Below are 21,898 nucleotides of genomic sequence, written 5' to 3'. Positions count from 1 at the left end.
ATAAATTTGCTGCCTGTGCGTCTTCCCGTAAATCAGAATCATTTAGAATACTTTACCGAAATGAAAAGAAAATGTCAAGGGAATATAGTAGGATGATTCTTTGCCACTCCAGGAAGCAAATCTACCGCCGCACAGTTGCCAAACATATACTGTGATGTTGGCATGTGTCAATTCAACAGTAGGAATAATACGTTTCCATGGTTGAGTTTATTCTGGAACATCTTGTACTTGCGTTTGAAAGAACGGAGCAGCTAGCCACCGAGTAGATCAAACGAATTGTCTAATGAATTTTATTTCTGTTTCTGTAACTAGAGGTCAGAGCTAAAGGGTGGTAATGAGTAGTTTTCATATTCACCAACTGCAACATGAGCACCAAAAATTAAGATCAGGGGGAATTACTTGAGTGGCCATAGCCTTCAGTAGTTGTAATTATTTTTTTCTGTAAGTTTTCTTTATTTTCCTGCGTTAGCAAGAGTTATACTGTAAAAATTATGAAGATATAACAATTTTTGTTCATTTGGTCGTTATAAAGTTGAAAACAATTCTTTTAGGAATACTTTCATACACACTAACTTGAAAGCTACAAATAACATACAGTTTCATATCTACTTGCAGTGATTACAACATAACTGCCGATACTGCTTTGTCAGTAAAAGCGAACTTTGTCTGAAGAATAGACGTGTCCATCTGCGCTTTCTTCAGATGGAGAGAAACCAAAATGTCAGTTAAAGGTTCATGAAGCTGAGCCTGAGTTGGAATTTCTATGCAGTTTTTCGCATTTGACGATGTTTGCACTTCAGTTAGTTCTTGGTGGTATCACCCTAGCCAAGCCTCTAGGCTACCAGAATCTTCATACGTAATTGTCAGAATCTTAGAACAGCTTTCTACTTTAAATAGTAAATTTGTTTGTGGCTAAATTTAATTCGGTCTTTGATTCTAACTTTAATTTCATTTCATCTGCTGGTGATATACAGAACGAGTCCCTAACTGCTCTGAAAGTTATGTTGCCTGCGTTGTTAAAGTTGGCAAGACAGTATTATATTGGTTAGTAGTCAGGGCAGGCTACATACACATGCAAAGACTTTCCGATTGTACGGGATTACCTATTTTTAGTAACTTGTTACTATGATAATTCATTACATACTAGTGTACAGTTATTGTGTTAATTTCAAAGACAGTTTGCATAACAAATCTTGTCGACTAGTATACAAGTGAAATGATGGTCACTGCACATATTTCACATTTCACTATTTGTTAAATAATCGGTTCACTGCCACCTAACTTTCTCTGTTCATAATTCTAGTGAGCGTTAGTACGTCCTAGCTGATAGTTCCCAAGAGTGTAGTACTTTTTGTAGTCTCCTTCCTGTCTACATCTAACTTTCGAAACTCTACCTCCCCTTTCAAACACTACCTCCGCTTTCAAACACTACCTCCACTTCGCGAGTTACAGCCTCTTAGCAAAACCTCAAGAAAACTGCCGAAAGCTCTGATGATGACTGCTCCTCATCGTTTGCAGAAGTAAATATACATCTACATTCTTCTGTCGGAATGGCTCGTTCTAAAACTTTTACACGGGAGCTTTCACCTTTGACAGATTTTTGCACAATTATATTTTCATTTAACTCGCATTCTGTAGGACGGCTGTGAAATTCGCATTACGCCATCCAGATTTAGGTTTTCCTCGTTGATCTCGATGTCGATGAGATGTTAATCCCTTCCTAATCTTCCTTCCTTTGTTACTGTCGATTTACTTCCGGAAGTGACTTAGAATTATCCCGCTATATTCACTTGATATTTTCTTGTGAGTCTGGTAAAAAATTTTAAATGGTTCTCACTTAAATGATGACTTACAGCTAGCAGATTTATGTTCCTGAGTGTAGGTAGCTTGTTCCAAGCAAAGATACAGCTAATCTTTTATGTTGCAAATTACCTGTCTGTTAGCCAACTTTGGGGCAACAAGGTAGTGATGTTTGTTACAGTTGCCTGCTAGCTCATCAATAAGGTGTTTGCCCTTCAAAGGGATAACTGCATTAGCTGTCAGTTCCATTCTCACTGAAGCCAATGCTTTTACCTGTTCTGTGACAGAGCTACAACCAGGCAGTTCGACGATTAGCAAAGAAATCTTAAGAAAATTTCTCTGCTATCTGTCTTCTCGCTAGCTTGACTCAGTACCGTGTAAATCAAAAGGGGAAAATTTTGGAGAATGCACGCTAGGCAATCTTCCATGATAATTTTTAATTTTTTGTCATTACAGAATTTATTGATCTTATTGTGGCACTGAATATGAGAGCTGATCAACAAAGACTCAGACTGATTTTTTTCACAGATGTTTATTACTCCATTTCAATGTTTACATGACCTTTTTCAAAGTACTCCCCTCCTACTTGCGTCCACTTTTTATATAGTCTCTGTCAGTCGTCCAACACGTCGTGTAGGTCATTCCTTGTTAGGTCCTTGAAAATTGCCCTTCTTTTCTTCGGCACTGCTTCAGAGTTCTCAAATGAAATGTCCCGAAGCTTTGCCTTTAGTGATTGAAATAAATAAAATCACAGGAAGCAAGATCAGGACTCCGAGGCAGATGCGGTACACATGTAATATCGAACTGAGCCAGAAACGGCACGATTTGATTTGCGACGTGAAGCCGCACATTTGTCACGGTGAAGTTGCCACCCAGTCTGAGGAAGTTGTGGTCCTCTCCTTGCAATATGCTCCCTATGCTTAGCCAGCACTGACGTGTAGTACGCTGCTGTGACAGCAGTGTGAGCAGGAACTGCGTGCTGGTAAATCATTCCATGACGATCCAAAAATGTGATCACTATCACAGCAGAAGCAGAAACACCATGTCCACTTTGCACAGGAAAGACAACTCGGCCTTCTTTAAGTCCTTGAAGCACCTAAATACTGTTGAACGAGGTGCTGCATCTTAACCATACGCCAGCTGCAGCTTTTCGAAAGTTTCAGTGATCGTGTGGTTTAAATGAACACACATTTTTATTACGCCATATTGCTCCTCTCATCACTGTCACTGTTTAGTATGCGAAATGCAAAGAGCGTCTGCAAGACAGAGCATTACTTTCAACTTACCTGTACGAGAGTGCTGCCACCTATTGACATTATACATAAAAACCCGCTATTTTCAAATATTCATGATACAGACAGGAAAATATCATGGAAGCTACAGGAAAAAAGTCTCAGTCTTTGTTGATCATAGTTCGTAATTTGTTAACTGGATTTCGTTATGAACTTGCTGTGGACAATGCAGTAAATACGGGAAATAACGTTTTTAGTCGGTCATTCACGACCTTGTCCACTGTGGTTGGGCAATCACGTGAATTAAGTAAGGTTAACCACCATGTCCTAGCTACCCTGGCGAAGATGTTTAAAGTAATATTTCTCATGCATTTTCGCAATTTTTGAGTCTATTGATTAATGAGTAATGAATGCTTCTTTTCGACGACAGTGCATGGAGTGGCTTTACCAAAGGAATACTCAACTAAAAAACTTCGTTGCGGTGACCGAATCATACGTTGCTTAGCCTGACACCTAATTAAGGATGGGAGGTGACAGTCTGTTTGTGAGATGATGGAGCCAACGAATGTGGAAGCAAAAATTGGTTGTGGCGACAGACTTGAATCTTAGCCGGAGGTTTACGTTAGGTTGGAATATAATAGTTTGGCTGTGAGTTACAGAGGCAAACGAATCTGAAAGAAAATAATCTGGTTGTAGTGACAGACTCACCTGTAACTTAGCCCGAGGTCTGGTTAGGTTGGAATGTGACAGTTTGGATGTCAGTTGGTGAATCCAACGAAAAATCTAGAAGAACGTGCACATTTCTCATTTGCGACACCAAAACAGTTACAATACCCTTAATAAACATTCAAGGAGTGGTAAAGGAGTGTCCTTCCTTGAATTCACGTATTACCCATCGAAAGTGGACAGTCTGGTTAGTGACAGGTTCAAAAATGGTTCAAATGGCTCTGAGCACTATGGGACTCAACTGCTGAGGTCATTAGTCCCCTAGAACTTAGAACTAGTTAAACCTAACTAACCTAAGGACATCACAAACATCCATGCCCGGGGCAGGATTCGAACCTGCGACCGTAGCGGTCTTGCGGTTCCAGACTGCAGCGCCTTTAACCGCACGGCCACTTCGGCCGGCGGTTAGTGACAGGCCATTTACGTTATTTCCCGTATTTATTTCAATGTCCTTAACGTACCTATCTGTTCTGCTATATTTTCATACTTTCGTAGTAGTCCTGTGACACAGTATGTGGCCGGCCGTTGTGGCCGAGCGGTTCTAGGCGCTTCAGTCTAGAACCGCGCGACCGCCACGGTCGTATTGTTCGAATCCTGCCACGGGCATGGATATGTGTGATGTCCTTAGGGTATTTAGGTTTAAGTAGTTCTAAGTTCTAGGGGACTGATGACCTCGTCTGTTAAGTCCCATAGTGCTCAGTGACATTTGAACCAACACAGTATGACTGTGGGCATGACCGTTTCGGGGCCGAAGATGCGTACTATCTTGTTAATATTCGTGATTATTTGGAATAACTTCGTTTTATTTAAAAAAATAAGACTTTTGTCGTATTGTTATCGTGATAAGTTGTACCTCATGCGCATTAGCAGAATGCTTTCTTCATAGCGTTGTTTCCTTAGTTCACTGAACACGACAGGTGAACATCATAGATAAATTAATAAGCTGCAATACAGTCTCCCACATTATCTAAAACATATTGACAATGCTCTGATAGTTTTCGGCTTCACATATGTAGAAAGCTACAAATGTGAGTTGACAGTATGTTGTTGGCAGTACTTGGTCTCCTTGCACGTTACGCTGTGTAACAAACAGTAATGAGTGCAGATTAGCGAAACAAAAAGACGAGTGGCCTCGCGAATGCTGTCACTGAATGTTCCTTGTCTTACCAGAGGTCGGTCAGCGATCGAGTTACTCGTACTCGTCGATGCTACGAAAAATCTCCTCGTTTCTTGGGCATCCTTTTGTAATACTGCTTCTCAGTCACTTTGGTTCTAATCTTTTCGCGCTTCCCCATAGACCATGATTCGCTTCCTGCAGAAAAACGATATTGATGTGATAGTTACTTGTTCCATAGATCAAATTCACGGTAAACGTTATTATGTGGAATGTGTTAGTAGAGCAAACATAGAATATTTATATACAACTAAAAAAATAAAAGTGATATTTATATGGTTACATGCTGGACATCCACAGGTCTTCGGATTTTTTTTTGTTTCTTTTATTACCTAATTGTTTCTCCTTAAGACTTCCTCTGAGGTATAGGAGTTGTCAAGAAGCTTGTCTACATGCTGGCCATTTACAGGTTTTCTGGATTTCTTTTTATTAACTAACTGATTCCACTCAATAATTCTTCTGTGGTATAGGAGACGTTGTCAAGAAGAAACATGCTTAGTCTAAATTGGAAAGCACTTTTGCTACCTATCAGATATTTTATTTCATGGATAGATTGTCAAAACGTTTAATAGAGCATATATCACTTCTTTCCGTATCAAAGTTAGATTCATTGAAGGGTAATGCAGATCATTTTTCCTTTATCAACATTTTTGTTACTCTCAAACTTAGGTAAATTATTGATAATACATTTCATAAATGAGTAAATTAACTACGTAAAGAGATACCTGCAAGATGTACATGTCTTAATTCACACATAATTCTGATTACTTTCTTCTGTACAGTTAATACTTTTTGCGTAAGTGAGGAGCTACCCTAGAATATTATCCCATAAGACATCAGTGGATGAAAAAATGCAAAATACGATAACTCATTCACTTCTATACCCTAAAAGTTGGCAATTATTCTTATGGAAGATGTAACTCAAACTAACTCTTTAGCAAGTATGCAATATGTTTTTTCCTGTTTTATTTTTCATCAATGTGCACAATTAAGATCGTAAATTTTCTACAGTGTTTATTATTTCTTGTTGGTACATTAGGTTAATAGAAGGTGGAATGTTTCTGATAGTGCAAAACTTGATGTCAAAGTTTAAAGCTAGTCCATTTGTGTAATATAAAGCAAGAACAGTAGCGGACCAATTATCGAACCATGTGGGATGTCCATTGTTGGTTGGTTGGCTGATTCGGGGGGAGGGGACTGAACAGCGAGCTTATCGTCGCATCGGATTAGGGAAGTACGGCGAAGGAAGGCGCCGTCATAGGATTATCCGAGCGGTCTCAGGCACTGCAGTCACGGACTGTGCGGCTGGTCCCGGCGGAGGTTCCAGTCCTCCCTCGGGCATAGGTGTGTGTGTGTCTGTCCTTAGGATAATTTAGGTTACGTAGCGTGTAAGCTTAGGGACTGATGACCTTAGCAGTTAAGTCCCATAAGATTTCACAAACATTTGAACATTCACACACGTTTGGCGAAGGAAATCGACCGTGCCCCTTCACAGGAACTGTCCCGGCATTTACCTGAAGCGATTAAGGAAAATCAAGGAAAACCTAAATGAAGGTGGCCGGACGCGGGTTTGAACCGTCGTCCTCCCGAATGCGAGTCCACTGTGCTAACAATGGCAGCAACTCGCTTGGACGTCCATTGTAAATTCTTCCTATGCAAATGATGTGATCTCCCTCTTTGTATTTTTCGGAAAGCCTTATTTCTGAAATAAGAACTAAGCCAGGCATTTTCTGAACTACATATTCCGTAAAAACTTTACTTCTCTAACATAATATTATGACTGACCCTCTCCAAAGTTTTCAATAAGTCACAGAACATCCCCACTTGTTGATAGTTTATCATTTAAAGGTTTTTATTATGTGCTCAATAAATTTATGAATAGCTGACTTAGTAATACGGCCGTTTTGATGTTCAAACTGTGACTGGCTAAAGACCCTATTACTAGACAGGTGTATGACGGGCCCTGGAGTACACTACCTTCCCAGAAATTTTAGAAGGAGTAAGGCGTGTCAATGGGCATTTGTTATTAACGTCTACTGTATCACACTTTTCATAGAGAGCTCTAATAATGGCGTATTTCAGTTTATCTGGGAAATCACCGTGAGTTGATCATGAATTTCATATGTACTAAGAACATAACTTATTATAGCCCCACAACATTTTAGTGTGTTATGCGAGATATTGTCCACCCAATACGAATATTACTTTTTAGAGTCATGATGATCTCCGTTATTTCAGATGGGGTTCATATTGTCACTAACAGTGTGGTGTGGTCTTGTTGTTGCAGTCAGGGGGAGCAGTGGTACGAATTTAGGAAGAGAGTGAACCAGCCCATGATGCAGCCGCGTTCCACAAAACTGTACATCCCGTCCATCAACCAGGTCGCCCAGGACTTCACCGACAGGTGAGGGTATTTGGTGACACGAGTCCTAGGAATAGAGTAACAGCGCTTTACTAGGCAAGGTCTTCATTATCTTTGATCTTCACTTTTTCAGAATGCTCGCTATCAGGGACGAGAATATGAAGATGCCTGCAGACTTCGTGAATGAACTGAACAAGTGGGCATTAGAATGTGAGTGACAAATTTCTATTCTTGTGTCTGTAAGAAAGCGAAGGTAAACTACATGTCGTGTTCTTAGAACTAATATTTCGGTTATTGTTTCTTCATTGGAAGAAGCACTTCCAGTGGTTGAAGACACAGTGAGAAAGGATTGTAGCCCATCCACGATGTTATTCGACCTGTTCATTAAGCAGTCAGTAAAGGAAATTCGGAGAGGGAAATAAAGTTCAGAGAAAAGAAATAAACATTTTGAGATTTGTTAATGGTATTGTAATTAGATCAGAGAAAGCAAAGGACTTGGGCGAGTAGTTGAATGGAATGAATAGTGTCTTTAAACGAGATTATAAGATCAATACTAATAAAAGTAAAGCAGACGACGGAATGTGATCTAATTAAATCATGTGTTTCTGAAGGAATCAGAATACGGAATGAGATGCCAAAGTGGTAGATGCGTTTTGTTGTTTACGTAGCAAAAGACTGGTAATGACCGAAGTAGAAAATATACTAAATGAATCCTAGCCTTTTACGGACGCGAAACGTGGACGATAAGCACTTCGGACTAGAAAAAAATAGAAGTTTTGTTGCGTGGTGCTACAAAAGAATGCTACAGATTAGATGGGTAGATCAAATAACAGATGAGAAGGTACTGATTCGAATTGGAAGGTAAAAGAAATTTATGGTATAACTTGTTTAAAAGAAGGAGTTGGTTGATAGGAAACATAATTAGGAATTAAGGGAGCATCATTTCGGGAAAATGTTTGGGTGGAGGGGGAATAGGATATGGTCGTAGGGACAGTGACAATGGTCCCTAAGGAGACAACTGAAGCTGAGCAGCTTAACAATCTCCCAGTTAAATGAACTTGGATGTCCGACAAGTCTTAGATAGGATACATGATGGCTATGTTTATCCAAAATAGTCAATTATAAAGTTTTTAAGCATTCTTCCATTCGGAAAAATACATACAATTGTTCTCTCTCTACTCCCATATGGGCGGGTTTGTATCTCAGAGGCCGCTGGCTCGAGTCACGCAATGAAGTTTCTTTCAAAGTTTTCGCGAATTTTCCATTGTTTAACGTGTACCGACTGACATTCTGCTCGTGTCTGGGTCACACTAGGGAGAAGTATCGTCATTTTTCTCGCTCTGCAGGTACCCCAACTAGCCTGAGTAATACAAGGTGGGGCAAATAAAAGTGGTGCGGAGAATAGAGTTCCAGGGTACAAAGAAATACAGCAGAGGAAAGGAAATACAATACTGATCTGACCATAGAAGATGTTGGAAGTGACTACCATTTATCTCTTGGCACTTTTGGGATTTGATAAGGAAGTGGCTCCTTCTTCGGATGTGAGTGTGTAAGTTGTCCTTAGCATAAGTTAGTTTAAGTTAGATTAAGTAGTGCGTAAGCCTGGGGACTGAGGACGTCAGCAATTTGGTCCCATATTCCTTACCATAAATTCCAATTCCAGGAAGTTGCTGAAGGTGGGTCGAAGCTGGACTGCTGGAATTGCTGTAGTCTCATTCGGATCGTTCTGCTGCAGTTCTTGAAGACTGTGAGGGTTGTTGCAATACAGCTTAGACCTGAGGGCTCCACACAAAAAGTAATCGCAAACTGACAGTTCAAGTGACCTGGGTGGCCAGCTAGGGCCATGACCAGACTGACCTCTGCTAGAAACTCTGTCAGGAATGAAAACTGTGTAAATGTGTTCCAAAGTTCTGTCGGCTGTGTGGGCAGTTCCTCCATCCTGTTGAAAGTAACTGCAGGTCTTTTCCTCCTCCATTAAAGCTGCCACAAATTCATGTCCAATCATGCACACTCGTCTGGGCCAATTTTGTTTGTCCCCCCCCTGTATGTACGCATTGGAAACAAGGGGACGACAATTTTCCATATCTTCGTTGATTTCCAAGTAGAGTACAAGTATCACCTGTCCCCATCCTTTTCAGCCACCTCAGCACACTATTTCGACCATGACTGTGTGTCTCCCATCAGTCTCCCTCACATCAAGTTTACACATCTTTCACCAAAAATTTCTTTTAATGTATGGAATATCACCTGAACAAGCATATCATGTTACATACATTTCATTGGTTCGAGCCTCATAGACGCACGTCTTTCACGCATTGCGTTATAAATCTCTGACAATTCATTTTCATGTACATCCCCATCCTCATATCTTCAGTTTTTTGTTTTCTATTTTGACGACGTATGTCCCAATTTTTCTAATCTATACTGTCAATGTTCCTCTCGTACGGTGCTGTGGTCTCCTGACCTTCATTTCTTACATATTCCATCCTCACAATCGCATTCAGCACACCAAGACGCTTCATTCGAACCCAAACTCGATAGGGTACAGTCAATTTTGTATGAATTCGTGTAAGCGATATGCAAATCTAATAAGTAAATCGCAAGTGCCCACCAAGGTTGAAAAAGTCGAGGCTGGCGTAAACAACATGATGGCCGCAGGAATTTTCGTTCTAGGGAGGCGGCCAGCCCCTGGAAGTTCCGGCCCTTTAGAGGGGTGGGTCGGCGCACACCTATTTCAGCTGAAGCGACTGCCCAGAGAGATGACAGCTTTTGCCAGAGCGAAGGGGTAACGACCCCCTTGTTCGACTTAAAAGCAAATTCTGCTATATTGTGTGGGAGCGCCCAGAAGACGCATTTTTTTCATGGACAGACTGCATAATTATGGGGAGTTCTCACAGGAGGACAGTATATGACTAACGGAGATGCTACAGATTTCCGCATTGGTCGACTTAAACGAAACATCGTTCTCCTGTTTAACTGAGCAACGCTATTTGGCAGAATATTTCTGATGCAAAGAGCCAGAGGAGGAGGGAAGACAGTGAATGATATACCCTTGCAACTTTTCCAGAAAAAGGAGCCGTTCTGTTGTCGATCTTGGAGTGGGAACACGTAACAAGAGCGAGTGCGCTCGTATATGTAAGCAAAGAGCGAGGAACAAAGTCTCTCCTCAGTACTTCACTGGGAGAGCACCTCTGTCGTTAGCAAATCGGAGTGATACTCTATACTGAGTCGCTCGCGATTAAGTGTTGTTCACTGTGTTGGCTGCCACACTTATTGTGCAGTGTGAACACAGACAGAGTACTAATTAAACGCCCTCGAGCGAATATTGAGTGGCATTGCAGTGGTCTGGTTATCTGACTGGTGTACCACGCCACGACTAGGGGCGGAGAGGAGTCCTTGATTTCATCAAGGTGTAGGGAGAGTTTCATTGGTGAAGGTCAATCCAGATAGAAAGAGATAATTCAGTTATTTGTCAACAGCGAGCGACGCAGGCAGCAGTCGTCGCAGCTCACGGTATTGTGCTCTACAGCGTATGCGAGCCCCATCTGTCCTCCATAACAGTACACTCCATTACATTTCTCATGCGACAGCCTTGACCGTATCTAGAAAAGTTATTCAAATTGTGTACGCTGGGTCACAGCCACTCTGCCGAGTAAATAACATTCTTAAAGAAAATGGAGAAAAGAACCTATCCATACTTTGTAAATAATAGCATTCCTATCCATAAGAGGCAATCTACTGTTCCTTAAAGAACCTGGAAATTTATTAATTTATAAGAAAAAGTTTCACTTGATTTCTCAGAATTTTTTTGCAATAAATAATATTGTTCGTTCGTTTAATGTTTTTCTTACACTGACTAGCAATACTCCAGTACCCAAGTATTCCACTAGTTACGTAAGAATATACACTACTGGCTATTAAAATTACTTCACCACGAAGATAACATGCTACAGACGCGAAATTTAACCGACAGGAAAAAGATGATGTGATATGCAAATGATTAGCTTTTCAGACCATTCACACAAGGTTGGCGCCGGTGGCGACACCTACAACGTGCTGACATGATTCCAACCGATATCTCATACACAAACAGCAGTTAACCGGCGTTGCCTGGTGAAACGTTGTTGTGATGCCTCGTGTAAGGAGGAGAAATGCGTACCATCACGTTTCCGACTTTGATAAAGGTCGGATTGTAGCCTATCGCGATTGCGGTTTATCGTATCGCGACATTGCTGCTCGCGTTGGTCGAGATCCGATGACTGTTAGCAGAATATGGAATCGGTGGGTTCAGGGGGGTAATACGGAACGCCGTGCTGGATCCCAACGGCCTCGTATCACTAGCAGTCGAGGTGACAGGCATCTTATCAGCATGGCTGTAACGGATCGTACAGCCACGTCTCGATCCCTGAGTCAACAGATGGCGACGTTTGCAAGACGACAACCATCTGCACGAACAGTTCGACGATGTTTGCAGCAGCATGGACTATCAGTTCGGAAACCATGGCTGCGGTTACCCTTGACGCTGCATCACAGACAGGAGCGTCTGCGATAGCAAAACGTTATTTTTTCGGATGAATCCAGGTTCTGTTTACAGCATCATGATGTTCGCATCCGTGTTTGGCGACATGGCGATGAACGCACATTGGAAGCGTGATTCGTCATCGCCATACTGGCGTATCACCCAGCGTGATGGTATGGGATGCCATTGGTTACACGTCTCGGTCACCTCTTGTTTGCATTGACGGCACTTTGAACAGTGGACGTTATATTTCAGATGTGTTACGATCCGTGGCTCTACCCTTCATTCGATCCCTGCAAAACCCTACATTTCAGCAGGATAATGCACGACCGCATGTTGCAGGTCCTGTACGGGCCCTTCTGGATACAGAAAATGTTCGACTGCTGCCCTGGTCGGCACATTCTCCAGATCTCTCACCAATTAAAAACGTCTGGTCAATGGTGGCTGAGCAACTGGCTCGTCACAATACGCCAGTCACTACTCTTGATGAAATGTGGTATCGTGTTGAAGCTGCATGGGCAGCTGTACCTGCACACGCCATCCAAGCTCTGTTTAACTTAATGCCCAGGCGTATCAAGGCCGTTATTACGGCCAGAGGTGGTTGTTTTGGGTACTGATTTCGCAGGATCTATGCACCCAAAATGAGTGAAAATGTATTCGTATGTCAGTTGTAGTATAATATATTTGTCCAATGAATACCCGTTTATCATCTGCATTTCTTCTTGATGTAGCAATTTTAGTGGCCAGTAGTGTAGTTAACTACTTGCATGGAATGATTTACTTACTTAACAGAAAAGAGTTACTTTACGGAAAAGGAACTCAAGTTTTTGGTGAAAGGAGACTGATATCTTGTGATCGTGATTTTGCTCACATTCAGAAACAAAAGAGGCTAACGGTGTGTAAAGTTCCGAAAGATTGAGTTAGCTTCATCACTGAATCTACGCATGCATTACCATTCACAGTGACTGTTACCAAGAAAGAGAATATTACGACTTTAAGTCAGCTGCTGAAAAAAATATGAATTTCACGCGTGCATAGAGCACAGTGGATCAGACTTACTGCTGAACAGCTAGGGGTATTGTAACTTCGGTCAACTCTCAATTCAATTGAAGAAGTCAAGAAAATTTGCGTCTTGAAGAGGACTGTGAAATCTTCTGATGTTCAAGAGACACAGCCGAAAACACTACACTGTGAACCTAGGTTGTCTCAAGAAAGGAGAAGTTAAAATGATTATATTTGTAAAAAAAGGAGAGTAAATGATTTTACAAGAACCTTGTGGAATGAGTGGAAATGGAGCACTTGTACCGTTATTTTTGTTGAAGCAATCTCATTTTCTTCAAATTTTGTGTCATTTTGATCTTAAACCTATTGACGTAGAATAAAAACACATGTATGATATGAAAATTGTAGTTTTTGTGTTTGTATTACGATCTCCAACTTTTACACTGCTGTTGTACAGCAGCTGTACACATTTTGTTGATTATCTCTAAACCAGATTTTTGGTGCTTGTCGCAGTATTTACTTACATTCCACAATTTACTTTGTGGCGCTGGACATTCGTATGTTAGCTCGCGAATATCAGGCTGTGCTGGGGATAGCTGGTGTCCACATAAATATGGGATCCTCTAAGGCTACGTTCAGCACTTGTTCATGGTGCCCATGTCGACACTGCTGTCAATACTTCCATCAGTAGAGCCGTCTTGAGTGGTATGCCGTTAGTTTCATTTTATGTGTTGTGTGACGTTTGATTCTTGTCTCGTTAGCGTTTTTCCTTTCCTTTTTCTAACCAGAATCAAATGATGGTATATCTCGAGATCGATATTACTGTATGTGCTGCGCTATAAACTGGAAACTACATAAAAATTGCTATTAAAAGCTATGATGGTAGGTGTCACCATAGAAACACTTATCTCGCCAATGCACCATAAACTTAAGGCTTTCCCAAAGAACGATTTTTGGTTGGCTTGCGAAAGGCAAGCGTCATGTAACAGTGCAATAATGTTTCCTGTAATACCTGCACATGTTCGGAACTGAATGTTTGTGGTTTTACCTTCATGTTGCCGGCACTCGATTACCATCGTGCTGCTTGACTTACGTAACAACAACCGTTTCCTTGCAGCCATTTCCCTGGTGGCCCTGGACACGCGCCTCGGCTGCCTGGATGGCAACCTCCCCCCAGGTTCAGAACCTCAGCGGATTATCGAGGCGGCGCACACCGCGTTCGACTGCATGCTCAAGCTGGACGTGCGGCCCTCGCCCTGGAAGTACATCAGCACGCCCGCCTGGAGACGCATGGTCAAGGCGCAGGATTACTTCTATCAGTAAGTGAGTAGCCCTAAACTGCGCGCTTTGTACCAGCACTCAAGTTCGACATGGGAAACATGTTGCAATTACTCTAGACTAGAGGTTATAATGCCTGCCTGCCTTAAGTATAGTCGCCTGATGCGGTCAGTGTTCCTGTGTCAGTACCTACCCAATCCCTCAGCTATGTGGAGCCAAGGACGGTAGCAAAGTTAGCTGAATTATTCGGTCACAGCAACTGCTTCTAGTGTGGACTCAAAGGGAGACATTAACGCTACGCGTGTGAGTGGGAAGTAGGGGTGGCGATGGAGAGGGGCGGGGAGTGGGGGGGGGGGGGGGCAATCGGAACAATCAAGTGGGCAATTAACGCCCAGTCCAGTGCTTCGTCTCCTGTATAACATCTCTAGTGAGGCTTTTCCGCGCATGCTGGTGCATGGTGACCGTTAAAAAAATTACTGTTGCCTCTGCCATGCATAGGCCCTGATCTACTATAGGATCAGCACAGGTTCAAATGGCTCTGAGCACTATGGCACTTAACATCTGAGGTCATCAGTCCACTAGACTTACAATTACTTAAACCTAACTAACGTAAGGACATCACATACATCCATGCCGAAGCAGGATTCGAACCTGCGACCGCAGCGGTCGCGCGGTTCCCGACTGAAACGCCTAAACTCGCTCGGCCACACTGGCCGCCATCAGCAGAGGGTATGCATGCTTGATGTTGTCTGTGGTGTCACCGTCAGACACTACACTTGCTAGGTGGTAGCCTTTAAATCGGCCGCGGTCCGTTAGTATACGTCGGACCCGCGTGTCGCCACTATCAGTGATTGCAGACCGAGCGCCGCCACACGGCAGGTCTAGTCTAGAGAGACTCCCTAGCACTCGCCACAGTTGTACAGCCGACTTTGCTAGCGATGGTTCACTGTATACAGACGCTCTCAATTGCAGAGACGACAGTTTAGCACAGCCTTCAGCTACGTCATTTGCTACGACCTAGCCAGGCGCCATATTCAGTTACTACGAATGTACTATGAATAGATAATATTGTGAATCATGTACCGACAAGAGCGACGTTCATCATTAATGGATTAAAGTTAATTATCAAACTAATTACGTCCGCTTTCTGAATTCTAATTCCTCGTCATGTTCCAGACCTCACGTCAGTATAGTTCTTCCCTCCTCACGCCAGCCTGCGTGAGCTAAAACGCGTGCATTTCGGCCTCCTCTCGCAACACGGTGTTGGCTCTTCTGCCAACACTACATTGTCATATCTCTAGGATCGTGCACCCATTAACATGGTCCCGTCGAGAAAGTAGAGGACTAAGTCAATGAAAAAACATTAGGGCATACAAGAAATAGTGTTGCAGGGTCTTCCGTAGAGAAAAAGATTCTCCGAGACAATGTGATAGAGCGAGTGACGGAACTAAAGTATTGTGCCAAGTTTGTTATTACCTCTTAAAAGAAAATATGTTTAAGATGTTATGACTTATTGCTGTAGACTAGAGGTTATAGTGCCTGCCTTCCTTAAGTACAGTCGCCTTCTGCGATCAGTGTTACTCTGTCAGTACCTACCCAATCCCTCGGTCATGCAGACCCAAGGACGGTAGCAAAGTTTGCAGAATTAGAAGAAGAAGAGGAAGGTGTAATTAGACGAATGACAAACACTAACCTCACTTAACGAAGGTTTAGTCAGCATTTGCACATACAAGAGCGCGGAGCGAACTGCCTCCGGCCAGAACACGTACATTATATATACAGCTACAGACCTTTCCAGTACAATGATTCTTGATATTTGTGGATACGTCTAGAATGTACTCGAACCGAATACAGAAAGTAAAATTGAACAGTTCAGCCGAGTTTTGATCTCACGACCCTTCATGCAACATTTTAGTATCATAACCACCACGGTGCTACTCGATTTCTTCTGCGACAATATCCGTAAGGACCACTTCATTTAGGATCTAAGGCATTGACATTAGCATATCTCTATCTTTTTTTTTTTGTAAATATTTGATATGTCTTTTTCTTTTATGACATATTCTACAACCTTGAACATCGTCCTACTATGGACTGAGGAGCGAAATGTTGTGAATTCCATTTCTTTATTTTGTTACAGAACTTGGTCAATTATAGGCAGCTTAAAACCTAAGACAAAGGTGCAATTTTTTTGTCCGTATCTTACCAGAACTTCTTCATGCGTTGGTTGATGGCCCGCCTCTGTTCATTTGACATCACTCTCCTAGATTGTGAATTTCCTTCTGTGTTATAGAAGGAGTTCACAAACTTTATTTGGTAGGATTCAGATGAACACGTAAATCGAGCAGTGCTGAACAATGACTACATTTGTTCATCAATTCCACATGACATATACAGTACATTGCAACATTTATTGCAACTAGTATAACCAAATGCCACTTTATATACATAAAATGTAATTCTATGACTCAATACACGTGGTCGACATGTCCACGCATCCATACACACACACACACACACACACACACACACACACACACACACATACATGTTACTAAGCATGCTAGCGCGCGCCGATAATCCGGCCATATGTAGAGATAAACAAAGAACAAAGCACTCTCACAACGACGTAACTGAAAACTCAAAGACTAATTGATAACCAGTCATTTATGAACAGGGTGTTCATTTTAACTGAAGACAATGAAATATATCGAAAACTATACATCGGATCCAAAAAAAATCATAATTCCAATTTGTTTGTCTAGGAGGGGGACAGCCAATGACACCACACTCGATTCGCCAACAACCCCGTACGAGAGCGGCACGGCACCGCAACTTTGAAATCTTCAGTGGAAGTTCCCGTTTTTGAAGCAGATTGCGATTCTTCGTCAAAATCCACATACGTGTCGTCTGAAGAATTTTCTTCGTTTCACCTCATATGGCACGGTAATCGGAGGAACGAAAACTGGTACACAATCGTAATTTACATGCTACTCAACGGCCCTTGAATATCCAATAGGACGTGGGACCCCATCTTCACGCTGAGAGGATGGAACAGGCCAGTATTTCGTAACTTCTAATTGGAAAACCCAATCGCAACGTTGTATTCCTTCGACTTACCGAACAGGGGACTACCCGACGCGCCACCGTGGCCATGCAGCGAACTACGGCATATCATAACAGGCAGTACACCTTGATGGCAGATCACTTATAGCGCAGACGTAGAACAGAGAGCGGCTCTAAACACTGCAATACTTGCTCAGTGTTTATCGCCTATATACGTACATATCATCTAGACAACAGATGTGCAAGTGGACGATGAATGTTGCAACTACAAAACAAAAAATTGAAATGATCCTGATTTACGGAGAATGTAGGAGAAATGTTGAGGCTAATGTTGTCTTGTACGTCGAACGTTTTTCAGAGAAAGCTAGCGCTCGTTCGCTCTTCTAAGAGGTTTTCAACCTTTTTATGGTTAATGGCAGCGTATAAGAGCACGGTAATTACACAGTGATTCCGGTATGTCAGTAGGTAGCATTGTCACAATACTGTATTGTCATAAGTATCCTCCATACCACGCATAGCTGCGTTAAGAACTTCGTGACGCCGATTGTCATAACTCGGTAATGTTTTGTGAATGGGCACTTCAACAAAGGCAAACGGTTCCTCGTTCTTTGCCGAGGTACTAGCCGCGCGTGGTAGCCGTGCGGTCTGAAGCGCCTTGCCACGGTTCGCGCGGTCTAAAGCGCCTTGCCACGGTTCGCGCGGCTCCTCCCGTCGGAGGTTCGGGTCCTCCCTCGGGCATAGGTGTGTGTTGCTCTTAGCGTGAGTTAGTGTAAGTTCGATTAAGTAGTGTCTAAGCCTAGGGGCCGATGACCTTTTGCAGTTTGGTTCCACAGGAACTTACCACAAATTTCGAAGGTACTATTTTCCGATGAGTCTACATTCACAAACCATAACAGCGTTAACCGGCATAACATGCATTGCTGGAGTGTAGACAGTCCCCACCAGTTATGGCAAGTTGACCACCTACGTCCTTGTCGGTTACGTGTAGTGTGGCATCATGCGGAACAAACTCATTGATTCATATTTAATGATGGCACGTTGAATGGACGAAAATATCGAAAGTTTTTGTAAAAGAAACTATCGGTACTGCCGCAGGATGCTGTCCTGGACGTTCGACAACGTACATGGTTTCAGCATGACGGTTCCCCAGCGCATTGCACAATTGAAGCACAGGAAGTATTACACCGCGTTTACTCCTGTCGGTGGATCGGCAGAGGTAGCCCTATTAATTCGCCCGCTACGTCGTCGGATTTCTTTCTGTGAGGATATTTAAAAGATAAGGTGTAGCAGCACGTGCCAACAGGCCATTGAGACATGGTCAACCGCATCAGAAACTCCTGTGCTGACATTCCCACAGATATGCTCATGTCCTGAGTGCACTCATTTGAAACGGGGATGTAGAGTACCGTTCGCCTCGAGCCACGGCCACAGTGGTGCGTCGAAATGTCGGAGGAATACAACGTTACGAATGGGGTTTCCAATTAGAAGTTATGAAATACTGGCCTGTCCTACCCTCGCAGCATGGAGGTGTGGACCCAAGTCCCATTGAATATCCAAGGGCCATTGATTAGCAAGTCGTAAATTACGACTGTGTACCCATTTCTGTTCCTCCGATTACAGCACCATCTCTGGCGAAACGAAGAAAATTCTTCAGACAAAATGTATGTAGATTTTGCCGTAGAGTCGTAATCTGCAATAAAAAATGGGATTTCCATTGAAGATTACAAAGTTGCTCCCCGTCACCCACGCACGGCTTCTGCTGGGGAGTTCAGTGTGTTATCATTGGGTGTCCCCCTCCGAGACAAACAGACTTAAATTATAACTTTTTCATCTGATGTGTAGTTTTCGAAATATTTCAGTGTCTCCGGTTAAAATGAACACACTGTGGATAAATACAGGTTGGTCCACTTAAAACGTTTGATCGAAAATGTCTCTTGTACAAAGGTTGATATTGGATAGCGACTTTCAGGTGTATGAGTGCAAGGCGGAGGGTCATAAAAGTAAATACCTTGAGACATTCTAAACCGTAAGGAAATATAAGTTCCAATACAAACTTGCGGTTTTTTAAATGGACGCCCCTTATTTGTTATGCAATCAGTGGCATGAAAAATCACAAAAATAATGGAGTTAGTTTCATCGCAATACGTCAATTACATACGGAGAAATAGCAGAGCGAATTTGACGCCTGAAACAAACGAAATCGCCGCTATTGCACATCCGCAGATGCAAGCGTGATCCCCACATATCAATGCTTGTGGCAGGAAACCCTGTTATTGCTTTCGACCCTCGTGATAACAGTTAAAATAAGATTACGTACATCAATCACATCGCGATTATGAGCAACATAGGGTTCACGATTGAATATCGAGCTGTGCAATAGCGGCGTGTTTCGTTTGTTTCAAGCGTCAACTTCGCTTTGCAAATTTTCGGGATGTAATTGAGGTATGGTGATGCGACCAATGCTATTCTTTTTGTGATTTTTCATATTATTGAGTATGTAGGTAATAGTACATGGTGTCCATATGAAAAATAAAAGTTTTGGTTGAAACTAATATTTGATTACTTTTCATAATGTCTCATAGTATTTACTTTCATGAGCCTCTGTCTTACATTCTCAGTATCTATTTTTGTTTCAGAGACAATTGCGCTGAAACGTTCAAATGGGCCACCCTGTACATACGAGTAGAAATGGGAAAATTGTGTTTTTATATGTACCGGTATTTGAATGAAAATAAAACTACTAATACAAAGAACAAAAAAATCAAAACAAGAAGATCCCCTTACAGTAAAAGAAAACCACAAGTATCTCATAAAGATGCAAATACATACATACATACATACTTATCGGCGGTCACAGACCCTGAAGACCATGCACCGACATTACACGTTCCTCCACAGATGGTGATCTTGTACGCTTTGTATCCACTATCCTCACGAACACCCAACTGCTGAAGGTGCTTCCGCGGTTCATCTTCCCATCACTTCCTTGGTCTTCCAACCGTACTAGTTCCATCAGGTTTTCTAGAGGCATAACTTTAGGCCGGCACATTTCTGGCCTATTTACAATGTGCCCTGCCAGGCTTATTCTCCGCCTCTTCATTTCCTGCAAAATGCTCGGTTGTTTCATTAGGTTGTACAGTTTTTGGTTCTTCTCTCAATCACAGATTGGTCCAAAGATCTTTCTCATGATTTTCCGTTCAAAGATCAGCAGGTCCTGTTCATCTTTTTTGTGGTGCTTAAAGTTATTGCCCCACATAATAACACCGGTTCTGTCACTGCACTATAGGCTTTAAGTTTGGTCTTAATTGACAGATTTTTGAAGAAATTATCTGCTTCAGACTGATATAAACTTTGGTGTTGTTGCTGTGGTCTTCAGTCCTGAGACTGGTTTGATGCAGCTCTCCATGCTACTCTATCCTGTGCAAGCTTCTTCATCTCCCAGTACCTACTGCAACCTACATCCTTCTGAATCTGCTTAGTGTATTCATCTCTTGGTCTCCCTCTACGACTTTTACCCTCCACGCTGCCCTCCAATACTAAATTGGTGATCCCTTGATGCCTCAGAACATGTCCTACCAACCGATCGCTTCTTCTGGTCAAGTTGTGCCACAAACTTCTCTTCTCCCCAATCCTATTCAATACTTCCTCATTGATTATATGATCTACCCATCTAATCTTCAGCATTCTTCTGTAGCACCACATTTCTAAAGCTTCTATTCTCTTCTTGTCCAAACTATTTATCGTCCATGTTTCACTTCCATACATGGCTACACTCCATACAAATACTTTCAGAAATGACTTCCTAACACTTAAATCTATATTCGATGTTAACAAATTTCTCTTCTTCAGAAACGCTTTCCTTGCCATTGCCAGTCTACATTTTATATCCTCTCTACTGCGACCATCATCAGTTATTTTGCTCCCCAAATAGCAAAACTCCTTTACTATTTTAAGTGTCTCATTTCCTAATCTAATTCCCTCAGCATCACCTGACTTAATCCGACTACATTCCATTATCCTCGTTTTGCTTTTGTTGATGTTCATCTTATATCCTCCTTTCAAGACACTGTCCATTCCATTCAATTGCTCTTCCAAGTCCTTTGCTGTCTCTGACAGAATTACAATGTCATCGGCGAACCTCAAAGTTTTTATTTCTTCTCCGTGGATTTTAATACCTACTCCGAATTTTTCTTTTGTTTCCTTTACTGCTTGCTCAATATACAGATTGAATAACATCGGGGAGAGGCTACAACCCTGTCTTACTCCCTTCCCAACCACTGCTTCCCTTTCATGTCCCTCGACTCTTATAACTGCCATCTGGGTGTTGTACAAATTGTAAATAGCCTTTCGCTCCCTGTATTTTACCCCTGCCACCTTTAGAATTTGAAAGAGAGTATTCCAGTCAACATTGTCAAAAGCTTTCTCTAAGTCTACAAATGCTAGAAACGTAGGTTTGCCTTTCCTTAGTCTTTCTTCTAAGATAAGTCGTAAGGTCAGTATTGCCTCACGTGTTCCAGTATTTCTACGGAATCCAAACTGATCTTCCCCAAGGTCGGCTTCTACTAGTTTTTCCATTCGTCTGTAAAGAATTCCTGTTAGTATTTTGCAGCTGTGGCTTATTAAACTGATTGTTCGGTAATTTTCACATCTGTCAACACCTGCTTTCTTTGGGATTGGAATTATTATATTCTTCTTGAAGTCTGAGGGTATTTCGCCTGTTTCATACATCTTGCTCACCA

The 21,898-nt window shown here is 42.1% G+C and overlaps 1 protein-coding gene across 4 annotated transcripts in view; it reads left to right on the top strand.

Moving 5' to 3' along the window:
* Positions 1-21,898, top strand: part of LOC126259432 (probable cytochrome P450 301a1, mitochondrial) — a 414,350-nt gene that overhangs the window by 82,686 nt on the left and 309,766 nt on the right. For all 4 annotated transcript variants that reach the window (XM_049956239.1, XM_049956236.1, XM_049956230.1 and 1 more), the window contains 3 exons: positions 7,220-7,336; positions 7,428-7,504; positions 13,933-14,134. In XM_049956239.1, the coding sequence (XP_049812196.1) occupies positions 7,220-7,336; positions 7,428-7,504; positions 13,933-14,134 (396 nt within the window). The remainder of the gene's footprint in view (positions 1-7,219; positions 7,337-7,427; positions 7,505-13,932; positions 14,135-21,898) is intronic.

The sequence above is a fragment of the Schistocerca nitens genome, chromosome 5 (genome assembly GCF_023898315.1).
Source record: "Schistocerca nitens isolate TAMUIC-IGC-003100 chromosome 5, iqSchNite1.1, whole genome shotgun sequence".
Lineage (NCBI taxonomy): Eukaryota > Metazoa > Arthropoda > Insecta > Orthoptera > Acrididae > Schistocerca > Schistocerca nitens.
This window is presented reverse-complemented; position numbering and strand designations above follow the sequence as displayed.